Source organism: Fukomys damarensis, unplaced genomic scaffold (genome assembly GCF_012274545.1).
Source record: "Fukomys damarensis isolate Sample0158 unplaced genomic scaffold, DMR_v1.0_HiC HiC_scaffold_28, whole genome shotgun sequence".
NCBI classification, from domain to species: Eukaryota; Metazoa; Chordata; class Mammalia; order Rodentia; family Bathyergidae; genus Fukomys; species Fukomys damarensis.
This window is the reverse complement of record NW_022900940.1, coordinates 29,497,965-29,513,383: the sequence shown is the minus strand read 5'-3', so window position 1 is coordinate 29,513,383 and position 15,419 is coordinate 29,497,965. Positions and strand designations below refer to the sequence as shown.

Sequence of the window (15,419 nt, the reverse complement as noted above, 5' to 3'; positions counted from 1 at the left end):
AAAAAAAAAAAAAAAAAAATGTGCAGGTGTAGTAGTAAGTAGTGCTTAAGCATTTAAAGACACTATATTCCTTTAGGTTCCTGAGTTTGCAAGTTGCTGTGTCTGTATCATTAGCCTTGTCTTCCAGGTGAGGAAACTAAAGGCTGTTCTGACTTTGAGGTTCCCTATGTGGTTAATCCTATTAAGTGTAATTTAAAGCTTTAAAAAAGCAGGGTAACCCTTTCTTAAGAGATTTCAGGGATATTAAATACTTTTCTCCCCATTTGGAATATGGCCTGAAAGTCATTGTGTTATAAGCCTTCATTTTCCTAACGTGTTGCCAAGACCTAACAACTGTTAAACCAACAAACTAAGATTTCTTACTAAATTTATCTCCGATCATGACTTTGTCTTCACTCTTTCTCCTACCCTTAATACCCAGTAAAGTCATTCTGGCTGTCACATAGCCAGAGGCTCTTCCTCGAAATACTTGTGTTTTGTACCATTCTAATGGAAGCTTCTACTGGATTTGTTTTGAATTTATTAGCAGGGAAAGAAGGAGCTTTCAGAAGGTGAGAAGAAGAGAAGGGCTGGGGATTTAGCTCCGTGGCACCAGACCTGCCTCACAAGCACCTAGTCCTGAGTTTGATCCCCAGTACCACAAGAGGGGAGCCGTATAATGTCAATTTCAAGAAGGCAGCACTAGTCAGTACTTGACAAAAGGCCAGTTTTAAAAATTGGGAAGTTCCATTTAGTGTTGAGACTGGAAAGTCATTAGTGGCCTTAAGGAGATTAGTTTACTGTAGTATGTTGAGGTAGTTTAGAATGGAATCACATGTATAGAGGGGTTTGTGTGGATAAAGAGCAGCAGCAGCAGAAGGATGGTGGTGTAAAGGGCCAGGAGAAAGCTGGCCCAGAAGCTTGAAGGGATCAAGGTATTTAGGAGTGTATTTTAGATTTTTGTGTGTGTGTGTGTGGTGTGTATATTTTCCCGTGTAAGTTTGAACTTTTTGTAAATAGTGTTAGATTTATTAAGAAAGATGAGCTTGATAAAAGTCCATATATTTATATTGGAGAGAAGCAGATACACTTCTGAAATAAAAGGGGTAAAGACAAAAGACAGATGCCACCTAGTACAGAAGCTGTTGTCTAGAGTGAAAGCTGGATTTTTGACTTGCAGCTGATGAAAGGCTACTATTTGGGGGGGGGTTGAGACAGGATCTCACTATGGAGTTGAGGCTGACCTGGAACTCACTATGTAGCCCAGGCTGGTCTCGAACTCACAGCGATTCTCCTGCCTCAGCCTCCAACGTGCTGGGATTACAGGCATGTGCCACCACACCCTGGCTGAAAGGCTACTAGTTTCGTCTTGCCAAGGACATTACCATTATCAGTATTTTTATAAAAAGGAGAATAATTTTATATCACAGAATTTGCAGAACCTAGTATCAGAACAAAAGAAAAAAACCTTTATATTGCAGCAATTAAAATTTATGAAAAAGTACAATCAGTGTCTTGTCTTCTCCTTATTCTTAGCACTCTTGTAGGAACCACTGACCTATAGCACTGAGGCTATCCATTTTGGGAAGTGTGTTCTTTTTCCGTCCCACTCCCATTCTAACCCCCCCCACCCCATTTTTCACAATGTAGAGAAAAGGGAGCTTGTGGTTGAAAGCTTGTGATCTTCTGGCTTCCATGGGTGGAGTGGCATGGAGAGGCCTGCCCATATGAATTTTTTACATCTCTAAACTTCCCTTGAGTTCATGACCACTCCACTTTCTTTACTTGTCATCTAAACTTGACTTTGCTTTGCTTTATTTTTGGTATTGGGGATTGAACCTACGGCTTTCACACTGAGCTACATCTCTACCCATTTTTATTTTTTATTTGAGACCAAGTTGCCCAGGCTTGGTCCAAAGTTGGGATCCTCTTATCTCAGGCTCCCAGAAAGACAGAATTACAGGTGTGTGTACCACATCTGCTTGACTATGTTTTTTGATAATTTGTATTTGACCCCCTCTTCACTTGCAGTTTTATGAGAATAAACACTACCTTTTACCATTTTTGTATATCTTGTTAGAATTTTGCAGTAGGTGTTAAGTGAAACTGACCAGGTCTGAATTTAATACCAGTTATCTCACTCAACACTCCTGGCCAAACAATACCTTGTGCCAACTCTAGCTCAGCCTTGCCTTTGCCTGAGGCCCTAGCCGTCTGCTCTGCCTAGGGAAGCCTGGTTGTTGGAGAAAAAATGATGTTTAATCTTTGGCCTACTTTTGATCTTTTCCCAGGTGGTAATATGCCTGCAGCTGTCCTTGGGCTCTCTGGTTAAATTCTTGCTTTTCCTCCACTCCTTAAAAGTGGGAAGTAGGCATAAAAATTTCCCTTCCTCTCCAACACCAACACTCCTCTGCAGCTGGAAACAAACAAGCCTTTCTGCCTGTCTATATTTCTTGACTCTACTTCCATATCCATGACCCCTAACTGCCTGAATACCAGGTTCTTTACCTAGAAGCACTAGCTCAAATGAGGCCTCCATGACCTCTGACAGCAGGTCATTTGTAGAGATGGATTTTGGAATGCAGAAGTTGAATCCAGCCTCTGCCAGCTAGTAGCTAAGTGACTTCAGATTAATGTAAACTACGTAAAGGCTCTGAACCTCAGTTTCTTGAAACACAAAATGGCAATACTTACTCTTTCCACATTTTGGTTTTTTGAGACAGGGTCTCACTGTGTAGTTGAGACTGACCTGGAACTCAAGAATTTGCTGTGGCTCTGTTTATCCATTGAGTACAATCGATTTTTCTGGTTTTTTAAAGGCTCTTAAGGATTTGGTGTCAGCCTGCCCACCCAGATGGCAAATTTATTTTGTGCATAGCATAATGTTGAACAAATAGTAAGGTCTAAGGAGATATTTTTTTTTTAAATTTAATTTTACTGAGTTTATTGGTACATTTTAGGGATACAGTACAGTTACATTCATTGTTGGGATCATGTACCTTTACATGGCAAGTCTTGATTCTCATTTTTTCCCATTACCTAAGTAGATATTTTTATAGGTTTATTGTACTACCATTAAAAACATGTTTTATGCTATTATCCCCTCACTGTTGTGTGCCTGGCTATCCCAACTGCAAGAGCCACTCCCATTTTCCTTTACATTCTTTGGGTGGAAGCTGTTCAGAATCATGTCCTGAGAATCATCGTGTCCTGAGTGTAAGTTTTACACCCAGCAGATGTGTAAGGGTGTCTTGATGTGAGGGATGTCTGACAGCCCTGCTGTAGGAGAAAACCAGTTTACTTAACCAAACTGAAACCCAAGGCTCATTCGCCAGCCTGCTCTCAGCTGTCAGCTTCTTGGCCTCTGAGGGCTTTTACCTTGGCTAGAAAAAGATAAACGTTCTGTCCCCTGATCAGGTTTCTGTGGGCTTTGAGTCTAGTACTGCAGCTGCTATTCTTCCAGTTCTAATGACTGTGCCCCATTAACTTGGTTTTGCCAGACAAATGTTGAGTGTACCAATTTTGTCTTTTTAGCAGAATCTTAGCTGGTATACCTCCTTGTGTCTCTGATTGATGCCACTGTCAGTGTAAGTGCCCATTAACAAAACACTAAAATGGCCAACTTTTTTTTTCTGAGATAGGGGTCTCACTATGGGGTTCAGGCTGGCCTTGAACTCAACTCACTGTGTAGTCCAGGCAGGCCTCAAAGTCAGGGATCCAAGGGCTGGGATTATAGGTGTGTGCCACCAGGCCCGGCCACTATTAGAAAGGCCTTTAGTTAACAAAGTTCTAGGATATAATTAGTGGTCAGAAATGCACTATATTTTAGTGGCTATATCATGAGTGTATGTTGGCATGCATCTTGCCCCATGCTATGTGCCGTTGAATGCCTGTTCTGAGTTTTAAACTTTTGTGTCTTTATTTCTTAAACAATTTAACCAGCCAGGAGTAGTGTCAGATGGCTGTAATCTCACCAGTTGGAAGCTGAGGCAGAAGGATCACCTGATTTAAGGTGAGCCCGGTTACATAGTGCGCCTGTCTTCAAAAAAGAGAAAAGAAATAACCCAACGAAGCTGCCACATATGGTGATTAAAATTACTCATTTTAAAGTTTTCTTCAGATATGTTTATTCCTTTTGGTAAATCCTTTTTGTAAACCCAATTAAATAGTATGTGATTATTTTCTCCTGAATGTATTAATCCTTTGTGCCTGAAACTGTGCACCCTTTGAACAAGATTTCTCAGCCCCTGGCAACTGCCTTTCCACCTTGTGCTTCTGTGAGTCCCACTATTTTAAATTCCGCATATAGGTGAAGTCATGCCATCTTTCTGTGCCTGGCTTTTTTCATTTAGCATAATGTCCTCTAGGTTAATCTATGCTATTACAAATGGCAATTCTGGGTTTGTTTTGTTTTGCTACCGAGGACAGAACTCAGGACCTTGTGCTTGCGAAGCAGGCAAGGTGCTAAATTCCTGGCTCATTCTGTTTTAAGGGTGAATACTATTCCCCCCTGCATAGCCATATACAGTGGGCCCTCAAGTTACGACCTTCCCCACATATGAACAACTTGGGATTTTAGTTTTAATTTACAACCCAAGCCTTGAGTTATGACCCAAATGATGCCTGCTTGTGTGGTTGTTAACAAAGATTCATGATGCCAGAAAAGTGTACGTAAGCATCAGTCTGAGCCCAGATGCTTGTGTTTGTGGATGTGATTTTGGTCAGTGCTTTATATAATTGCTACGATTACTGCTATCAAAATGGCCCCAAAAAAGCTAAGCAAGGAAGGGAAGGCAAAGAAGGCAGTCACAACCAAAAAGAAGGAAATGGTAGAGAAATATGAGAGTGGCGTTTATGTGACCTGTCTTGATAATATGTACAACATGTAAATCCACTGTCTCGGCAATCTTACAGAGAAAAGATTTGTATAAGGAAGTTAGTGTTGCTAATGGTGTTACTCAAATTAGTTGTGGTCAACATTGTTAGATGAGGTAGAAAGGCTATTAGTAGTGTGGATAAACGAAAGGATGGCAGGTTACAGACTATCTTGAGTCTATAATTTGTGAAAAAGGGCTATAAATGTAGATCTTGTAAAGGATAATCCATCACTGAATGGTAATAGTGAAACATTTTGCACCAGTAAGGGGTGGTTTCACAAATTTGAAAGGTAGAACTCGAGTTTATAGTGTAACTAGGTGTATGGTGAAGTATCCAGTGCTGATAAAAGGGCTGCTGAAAATTATATATACCACTTCGAAATGATGACACAGAGAAATGGGTTTTGTTCTCATCAAGTGTTTGACTGTGATGAAACTGGCCTTTTTTGGAAGAAAATGCCCAGGAAAACATACATTATTATCCAGGAAGAGAAGAAAATGCCAGGCCACAAACCTAAGAAAATCTGGCCTAAATTATACAGGAGAGAGACTTTGAAGGCTGTAGAACCTTCAGTTTACCCTGTGGTCATTGTCCCTATGGCAGAGCCCATAGGCTTGCAGTGGTGATGTTGAGGAACTGGTGGAAGAGCACTCAGAGGACTTCTCTGCAGAGAAACTTCAGCAACTTCTGGCTGAGCAACAGAGAAAGGCAGCTGAGGAGCTTTCTGAAGAGTTGAGAGTATCAACTGTCAGTGTGGCAAAGTTCTTCTAAAATAAAGGAAACCCTGAAAAAAATGGACAGAGCTACAAACGTTTACAGAGAAGACTCACCCAGAGAAAAATACCATCATGGCATTCCTTTCCTTAATGACAATGTCATGTCATACTACAGAACAGTGTTAAAAAAAAGACAGACAGCCGGGCGTGGTGGCGCACACCTGTAATCCCAGCACTCGGGAGGCTGAGGCAGGAGGATCACTGTGAGTTCAAGACCAGCCTGGGCTACATAGTGAGATCCAGGTCAGTCTCAACTACATAGTGAGAGCCAGGATCACTGTGTTCAAGACCAGCCTGGGCTACATAGTGAGATCCAGGTCAGTCTCAACTACATAGTGAGACCCTGTCTCAAAAAACCAGAAAAAAACAAACAAACAAAAAAACCAGACAACCTTAGACTAGTTTTTAGTTCAAAAAAGGTTGAGACCTAGTGAGCCAGAAGCAGTTCCTGGTGGGTTACAGACTCTTCCCAAGGAGAGGAAGGACACCAGAGAGTCAGATTCATGATGTTATTAGAGAAGGTAACTCTTTTTCCAAACAGTAACCACCTTCCATTTCATCCTTCCTGTAAGCCAAAGATAGCAACTTGGTGAGTATAGGATGAAATAGTTATAAAATGTGCCTGGTTTACCAGAAATAACAATCTAATGAATACATTAGGAAAATTAATTATTGTTGTTTCTGGTAAATTATTTATATTATACAACCCTTTTTATTATGAAAAGGTTAGTTAAGGGGTGCTTTGGGAGGTTCAGAACTCATGGGTATTTTCATTATTTCTTATGGGAAAATAGTCTTGACTTAAAACCAACTTGAGTTATACCAAGCCCAGGTGAACAAATTGAGTTCGTAAGTCAAAGGTCCACTGTACATAGTATATATGTATACTGTGTGTGTGTGTGTGTGTGTGCGCGCGCCACATTTTATTTATTTGTCCATGGACAAAAATAGTGTTTTAAAAGACGATTAAACCCCAATTTCTAGCCTGTGGAAATAAAATGAGGTAAGACCTAAAATAGCATGTACATTGTACTTTGAAGTAATTGCATAAATTAAGCATATAACTCATGCTTAACATTTTCTGAACTATTAAATAGACATGGTTGTATACATGAAATTTTTTATTTAGCCAATAGTGTCTTACCAAGTATTCCATAGTAGTGCTTGGAATGATACTTGCAATTTGCAATGTGGTTAACAGTACTTCTGGGAGACTAGGCAGGTCAATCAGAAAGAGACTTGGGGTTTTGTTCTGCTCTTTGAGGATTGAATCTTACTTGTGTATGTGTTAATGTACTCACAGAATCTGTGGTTTATTGATAATTCTTTAGGATTTTTACCTTGTCCTTAGAATCTCCTCACTTTTGTTACTGCTACAGCTGTAATCCAGGTTATTGGATATCTTTAGTCTACTATGCTCTCTGCTTCATTCATTGATTTTGAATGTAGTTTATTTCAGAATAGGCCAATATTTTCAGTGTTAGGCATTTTTTATGTCTTAAGAGACTGGTTTTTAGTCACTTCACAGAAGTGGTAAAGAGTTACTTGAATTGGTAAAAAGAACTATAACATGGTCCTAAGCCATTATCTTTGTTTTTACTTTCCTTTTTTTTTAAAGTTTTCATTTTTATTATAGTTACAACTAACATAGTTTAAGGACTGAAATATCTCCTTAGGGTTTTACATTAGTTGCTTTCCCATCACTGAAACAAAATTCCCAACACCCACAACAAAGGAAGCAAGGTTTATTTTGGCTTACAGTATGTATAGGATTAGGCCTAAAATGTCCCCCAGGGCCGGGGATTTAGCTCAGTGGTTCTGCCCCCTGCCTCACAAGTGCAAGGACCCAAGATCGATCCCCAGTACCTAAATAAATAAATAAATGTCCCCCAAAAGTCTCGTGTTCAAAAATAGGACTTTTGGGAAGTGACTGGATCATGAGTTAATCCACTCAGGAGTTTACAGCTGAGTGTGTTGTTACGAGGCAGGTCACTGAGGGCGTGACCTGGGAAGGATGTATCTTGGTCTGTGGGTCCAGTCCTTTTTCTGCTTCCAGGATGATATGGGGTTGAGCAGCTCTTCTCTGCCATGCCTTTCCACCACTCTGTTTCTGCCTTGCCAGCCATTCAGCTGTGGACTGAATCCTCTGAGAACCATAAACCAAAATAAACCCTCCTTTAAATTACAGGTGCTGGAGATTTTCCTTCCCTGTATAACTTTTTTTTTCCTTCTAGATTTATTACTTTTTTTGCTTTTCCCCCTTCTGATTCTCACCTTCCCCATTCCATAGTTTCTATACTACGTTTTCATAATCATCTAAACCATCCAAAAACATTCAGAATCATTGGGTTATGTATGAATTTTATCTTTTTTGGAGCTTTTTGTTTGGTTTGGACAGGCTACCTGGTAAGTCTGTACACAGCCATCATATCAGGCTCTTGCTACTACAGTCTCTATCAGCTACAGTGCTAATTTCCAGTGAATTCTTTTTTCTTTTTGTCTTGTTTATGCTTTTATCTTGTAGAGTACATTCTCTAGTGATTTCTTGAAAAGGAATTCTTGGGGGATAAATTCCTGGAAAGATTTCTGTTGTTGGAATATATTTGACTGACAGTTTGTCTGGGTATGGAGTTTGTACTGGAAGTAATTTTGAAAACATTGCCCCAGAACCAACTATTCCTACTGCTAGGGGTTGAAATCCAAAGCTTGCTGATTCAGAGTTCCTTGCATATTACCTTTTCTCTCCATGGAAATCTGAATGTGCCAACTTGTGTAGGTCTATTTTCTAAGTACTGTGTCCTTTCAATTTGGGAACGTGGCGTAGAAAATTTTCTTAAACTGTGCTTGTCTGTTCACCCTTAGGAATCACTGCTACTATTCCAGTTTTGGACCTTTGTAATATTTATATATTTTTCTTCAGTTTTTAACCTGTCATTTCCTTTTTTAGGAGATTTACCCTTCCGAGGTTTCTTCTCTTGTCTTATTTCAGCCTTATTCTTGCTTTATAAATGCAGTGTTTTCTCCATTTTTTGATATTAATGATAAACCTATTTTGAAATTCCTTTTCTCTATAACTTTGATTTTCTGAAGCTGGCCACCATGTTACAATGGAACCATTTTCCTAGGCCATCTTGTACTTACGCCTTTAATGTCAGTATTTAGATCTTTCCTCTGAGCAGTTCCATAGTGCCCAGAAGAGACTGGCTGGAGAGTAAAGATGAGACTGTCTTCTGGGACGTGAGTGGAGGAAGGAAAATGGGGGTTTCATCATCCAGCAAGCACAGCACCTCTGGCTTCATCCATATTAATGACTCCTGGTGTAGAGACCCTCTGTTTTACCCTCTACAGAAAACAAATCTCAGTTCATCAAGATTTCTATTGCTGCTTAACTGTTTACTACAAATTTAGCAGTTCAAAACAGTACACATATTCATTACTTCACAGCTAACACAGGTCAGGGACAGCTTAGCTTAGTCATCTGCTTGGAGTCTCTCTGGCCTGAAGTCAGGGAGTTGGCTGGCCTGTGTCGTCCTCTGAAGCCCTTCCAAGCTCACATTGTGGGGGGCAGAATTCACTTTCCTGCAGCTGTGGGATGAGGCTCACAGCTCCTCCAGCCACTTGCCATTCATTCACTCTCTCTCTCCATAGGGAGTTTGTTTCTCCAAAGCAAGCAGGAGTCTTTCTCCAGTCAGGAAAGACTGGGTCTTACATAAATGAAACATAACCTGGTCCAAGAAGTGTCATCCCATCAACTTTGCCATGTTCCATGCGCTGAAAACAAATCACAGCTTCTGCTCACGGTCGAGGAGAAGAGATCAAGAAGCCCATCTTAGAAGTGTATCACAAATGGTCTCAGAATTTCCTCTTCACAGATAGTTTTAACCAATCCTTACCCTTGAACTAATAAATGTTCTTCTGCCTCACTCCCAAGTTGCAGAGGCGCCACAAACCTCTCCTTTGAGAAGTACTGTGTGTGGAATATATATGGGCTTGGGCGTGGCTTCCTTCACAGCCAGTTTAGAATTAACATGTTCATGGTGGGTGATAATGCATGTCTTGCTGCCCAGCTGCTCTTACTTAAATTCCATCATCTGATGTTAAATAGCTTACTTACCCCACAGTTCAAGCTGCCTGATGTGATGGTCATGCGTGTACCACAGATGGTTCAAGCTGTTGGGAACATGTTAGCACTTCTTGAATGTATCAAACCCTTTACCACTTGCCTGTTTGCCTTGGCTTCCAAACTTTTGTTGCCGTTGTCTTACTAATTCTCCTTATCTTTTGTCGTTTATGGCTTACCATAATGTTTTTTGTTTGCTTTTGGGGGATTACCAAGGATAGAACTCAGGACCTTGCACTTGTGAGGTATGCAGTAGCACCACTGAGCTAAATCCCCAGCTCTAATGTTGGTAGACTTTAGAGGGAGTAAAAGTTGATCCGTATATTCAGTCTATATGTTTTCCCGCCTGGTCCAACACTTAAGTTAGGGTTACCTTTTTCTTTTAAGATAAAAAAGATCTTAAAATTTATATTTTATATCCTTTATATTTGTATCCTTTAATTTAGGCTCTGAACCCCATTTGGGACATCAAAGTCAAATTCCTTCCTTTGGCTTGAAGCAACTGCCTCCTTTCTTTTAATCACAACTTTTCTTGCCTTTGTTTGCATACAACCTATCCTAAATAGGTACATAACTTAGCAGTTAGTTCTGTGAGAGTTTGTTTTCTTAGAATATGACAAATATTTGTTAGTCAGAACCTTTCTCTATTTGGAAATATTGCTTTATAGTTCCTTGATATTAAATGACTATTGAGGTAGCCAGGCATGGTGGTGCACGCCTGTAATCCCAGCACTTGGAAGGCTGAGGCAGGAGGATCGCTGTGAGTTTGAGACCAGCCTGGGCTACATAGTGAGTTCCAGGTCAGTCTCAACTACCTAGTGAGATCCTGTCTCAAAAAAAAAAAAGACTATTGAGGTTATTTTAGGAAGCACATTATACCAACCTGAGGTCATATATGCACGGTCATGTATTAATTTACAAGTGAGGCTGGTAGCTGACCAGTGGCTATTAATGAAAGTTCTGCTTACCAGGCCCAGTACTAGACTTGTTACTCAGGCAGCTACAAATGTTATGTGTCAGTGATTAATGTGCAGGCCTATTTAATAACTTCTGTAACACCTAACTTGGTGAAACTTGTTGTCTACTCTTCAGCTACAAGGGTATTTGTAAATGGCAAGATTGAGTCATTCAGGTGAGAAAATTGGCAGTGAGAAGGCAGGCAGACCCTCCCCTCCAAGCCCAGTCCTGTATTTGACATTTAAGGCTCACTCAGTCTCTCAGCCTCTTGTAAATATAAACTGCCTCCTCCCTTTCTGCCCCCGCTTTGGGGCAGGGAGGCGGGGGAGGGTTACCAGAGGTCCTTGCACTTGCAAGGCATGCGCGGAGGCACCATTGAGCTTAATCCCTGGCCCTCTGCCTCCCTTTCTGTCTAGGCCATTTGGGGCCAAGAAGGACACTAGAGACTCCCTAAGTACAGTAAATAACTCTCCTCACCCCCTGACCTTGTTACTTCCTGTTTGTTCGAGTTATAGGTCCTGCAGTGGAGAGGGAAGGAACAAAGAGGTTGCACAGGCACCAGCTTCACAAGAGCATTGAGCACTGGGTGATGTCGTATCTTCAGGCAGGGAATGGCCTCACGTTTCAGTGTAGGTCATTCCAGTGACTGCTGGACTTTCCAGTGTCTCTGTGAAATAGAATGCAGTAAAGTGGAAATCAGAGTGGATCTGAGATCCTGGATCTTGTGTGAGACAAGACTAAATTTTGAGCTGGAGAAAGTAGGTGTCATGTTCTGTATACCTGCTGTTTAGCTTTAGGAGGGGGAAAGAACTATTTCTTGTTCTCTTTGCAATTTAGGGGCATAACATTTGGACCACTTAGTTGAACTGATGCTTGTTTCCCACTAAGCTAAGCTGTCTTCATCAAGGTGGGTATTCTTAGCTTTTGTGGAGTTGTAACATCCTCCTCCTCCTCCCCCTCCCCCCTCCTCCTCCTCATTATTTTCTTTTTTGGTGAGGTACTGGGGATCAAACTCGAGACCTTGCCCTTGGCGAGGCAGGTGGGTGGCACCACTGAGCTAAATCCCTGGCTTTGTAACATTATTATTGAAATCACCTCCTTAGTTACTTCTCTTGTTGCTGAGACAAGATACCTGGCACCCAAAGTTAAAGGAGGAAAGGTTTATTTAGCTCAGTTTGTAGAGGTTTCAGTCCATAGTCAGCTGGCACATGGCAGAGAGATGTTGCAAAGGAGAAACAGTTCAATGCACGTAGAATACAGCAAAAGCAACAGGGGGGCTTTATCAGCATCTTTCTGCGCTTTTTATCCAGACTGCTTAGAGCAGGTAGCACCAGTGCCCCTGAGCCAAGCTTTGCACCATGAATCAATTCCAGTGTCATCCAGCCACCCCTGAAAAAGCCCCACCTAAAACCGAATGAGGCTTTGGGGGCATATCTAAATACAAGCCATTACATTTCCCTACACTAAATACTTTGAGATATGTTTATTTCTGCAAATAAACTGAACTAATTTTTAAGAAATTTTAGTAACACCTTTCGGCAGATCACAAATTTGGTTTCTGTGTGATTCCAGCTTCCATCCACATGTGAACGGGAAATAGAAAAAAGGAGGAAAAGGCAGACCTGATTAAATAACTCTTACAGTGACTCCAAAGACAGATGACTGTGTTAAGCCCATTGGTACCGTGGAAGGAATATCCTGTTAGGAGAACCAGGAGTGCCTTGGCCAAAACTGACCTTCAAGCTTTATGACATTATACAAAGCATATCATTTAACCTTCTAAATCTTCCCGGTCTTTAAGACAAGCATAATGATACCTTTAATAATCCACAGAATTTGTTTAAATGTACCAATAAAAAATAATACTTCAGAGAATTTGGATAAAGATCAGAAGTCAGTGTTTTATGAAAGAACTTTGAAAGTTAGGATTTTTTTCTGCCTTTACATTCTTGGAATGATATTTTAAATGTACAAATATTAGATCAGATCAAATTATCTGTAATAAATTCTGGAGAAAATTTAAAAACTTTTGCTTATATAAATTATTTTCAACTTTATTCATATATAATTGTTTTGACTAGATGAGTGGAACCACTATTGTCTGTTTAGCTATCAGTTGGTGTTTCTGCATTAAAAATGGGAGAGCACTCTCCTTGGGAAAAGGGTCCTGTGTGAGCTGTCAGGTTCCCCTGACTCCTTTTTAAGAAGATTTGCTTCCCTCTGTTGGGAATAAATTTGAGCACTTTGATTTTCACTGTTGCCAGGTTTGCGGTCTCTCCTGAGATTTACCTGTCTGAGAGGACAGTTTCTGGAAAGAGTCTAGGAGAGGGCACCTGAATTGAAGAGAAGTGAGAAGGCAAGACAGTGAGATGATGTCCAATCATTCCAGGTTATTTGCAGGTTTTCAGATTAAATATAGGGCCCAAGTCTCTTCAACATGACCACAGAGACATCAAAGACTGGAAGTGGAAGTCACTAGTGATTTTCAAAGAGTTTTAGGAATGGGAACAATTAACATATTCTATAAATGATTGTTTTAGACTCTACCCAGAAATGTAGTGCAGGTTGAGGTTACCTAATGTGAAAATCCAAAATGCTTCCAAATTCTGTACTTTTAAAAGTGCAGATATGACACAAATGGAAAATCCTGCCCTTATGTGACATCACAGCCAACATTCAGGCAGATTAAAAATATTGTCTAAAATTACCTTTAGACTATTTGTATAAAGTATGTATGACGCATACATAAATTTCAATTTGTACTTGGGTCTATCACCAAGACAGCTCATTATGTACATGCAAAGATCCCCCAGTTCCCAAAAATGTGAAGTCCAAAACATTTTGGATAAGGCATACTCAACCTGTAAATCAAATCAATCTTAGATCCTACAGGCCAGGATGTAGCTCAGTGGCGCCATGCCTGCCTGGCAAGCACAAGGTCCTAAATCAGATCTCTGGGACTGCTAAAAAAGAAAGAATGAAAGGTCTGTCCTAGGATCCTAAGCTTCTGTTCTGAAAAATTGAAAGCTGGGTTTAACTAAAACAAGTATTGAATAACTAGAGTATGATAGCAGAGATTGAGTAATATTTCCCCAGGCCCTTAAAGCAGTAACTTTCTAGTAAGAAACTCTATTTACCCCATAATAATCATAGTTTCTTGCTCTTACTACGTTATTTTCTCACCTTTTGTTGTTCTTCAGAATGAAAATAGATTGTGCTTACAAAAGAGAAAAATCTGCATATCATCCTCCATGTCTAATCACTATTAAGAGTTTGTTTGGCTGGGCGTGGTGGCACATGCCTGTAATCCCAGCACTTGGGAGGCTGAGGCAGGAGGATCACTGTGAATTCGAGACCAGCCTGGGCTACATAGTGAGTTACAGGTCAATCTCAACTACATAGTGAGACCCTGTCTCAAAAAGCCAAAAAGGAAAAAAAAAAAAGTTTGTTTGTTTATACTATGTATCTTATAAAAATGAGGTTGTATGCCTACTGTTACGGGAGTTTTTTTCCTGATTAATACATTACGGGTTTCTTTCCCTGTTTAGTATGCATACCCCATCTTATTTTGGAGTTTATACAGTGTGCTACTGTATAGTTGTATCATAATTTATGTAACCTATCTCCTCTCAGCAGTTTAGCTCATTCCAAATTTTTTCACTCGTTATTTTCATTATTCATAATAAGGGCTTTATAAAATCCATATGTATGTTGTAGCCATTGCATACATCCACTCATTTCCTTAGGATGCTTTCTGAGAAGGGAGACGTACGTCTGTTTCAAAGGATCAGCTGGAAAATTTTACCATTCTGATAAGTGAAAGGTTACCGGTGTTTGAGTTTCTCGTGTCCCCCTTTTACTGCTTTCTTGTAAATATGATTTATGCTTTTTGTTCATCTTTTGCTGTGTGTGTGTATTTTAACTTAAGTGGTGTCTCCATTTCATTGCCCCCAGGAGGAGATTCTTGAGATTTTTAATCCAACCACTGAAGTTTTGTTTTAAGGTACAAGGGGTAAAAGTAGAGTTAGGAAGTTGAGGAAAACTGTATACCTTATCAAGCTAGCTCCCACAGTAAGACTTGCCTACTACTGGGGAACTCTGGGACACTAGGTAAAGTACTAGATGGTTAGGGTTTCCAGGGTGCTTCAGAATTACGCCACTCAAACAATTAAGAGGTTGAGGCTGCTCTTGAGGGTGTAGCAGTTATTAATTATTGCATAACAAACACCATAAGTATGTGGTATAAAACAGCTACCACCATGTATGATTATTATAACCTGTCTTAGATCTGGAGGCTGGCTGGGGTTGGGCCCATCTGATTGGCTCTCACTCCAACTCTCTGAGGCAGTTCCAGAGGCTGTTGGGCCTGTCTTTTGAAGGCATCCTCATTAGGTCTGGGCTAGGGTGACAAATAGGTGATTCATAGGGTCTCTCCATGTGGACTGAATTATGAAAGCCTCAGGTATCTGGATCTGCTGAGGGTCTCCAAGATGCATAGAGAAAGGAACTGACCTATAGCTACACATAATCCAAAGGGAAAAGAACCATCTCTCTGTTTAAAAAAAAAAGACCCAGGTTGGGAAGCCACGCTGCATCTATGTTTAATATAAAGTATCACCAACCTATATTCAGAGAGAGATAATTAGACTCTTATCTTGAAACCTCTCCAAGAACTCTGTAGTGTAAAACCACTCCAGGGAGTTAATTTA

General features: G+C 40.4%; 2 protein-coding genes across 3 annotated transcripts in view; one reads left to right on the top strand and one right to left on the bottom strand.

Annotated features, from left to right (window-relative positions):
- The window catches only part of Nkiras1 (NFKB inhibitor interacting Ras like 1), a 112,320-nt gene that overhangs the window by 55,915 nt on the left and 40,986 nt on the right, over nucleotides 1-15,419 (bottom strand). Inside the window, exon 5 of one of the 2 annotated variants that reach the window (XM_010640150.3) lies at nucleotides 10,558-11,377. The exons of the other annotated variant lie outside the window; for it this stretch is intronic. Within the exon in view, the coding sequence (XP_010638452.1) occupies nucleotides 11,345-11,377 (33 nt within the window). The 3' untranslated portion in view covers nucleotides 10,558-11,344. Of the gene's footprint in view, nucleotides 1-10,557; nucleotides 11,378-15,419 lie in introns of those variants that run through there. 2 annotated transcript variants of the gene reach the window in all.
- Nucleotides 1-15,419, top strand: part of Ube2e1 (ubiquitin conjugating enzyme E2 E1) — a 74,015-nt gene that overhangs the window by 45,757 nt on the left and 12,839 nt on the right. The window lies entirely within an intron of this gene.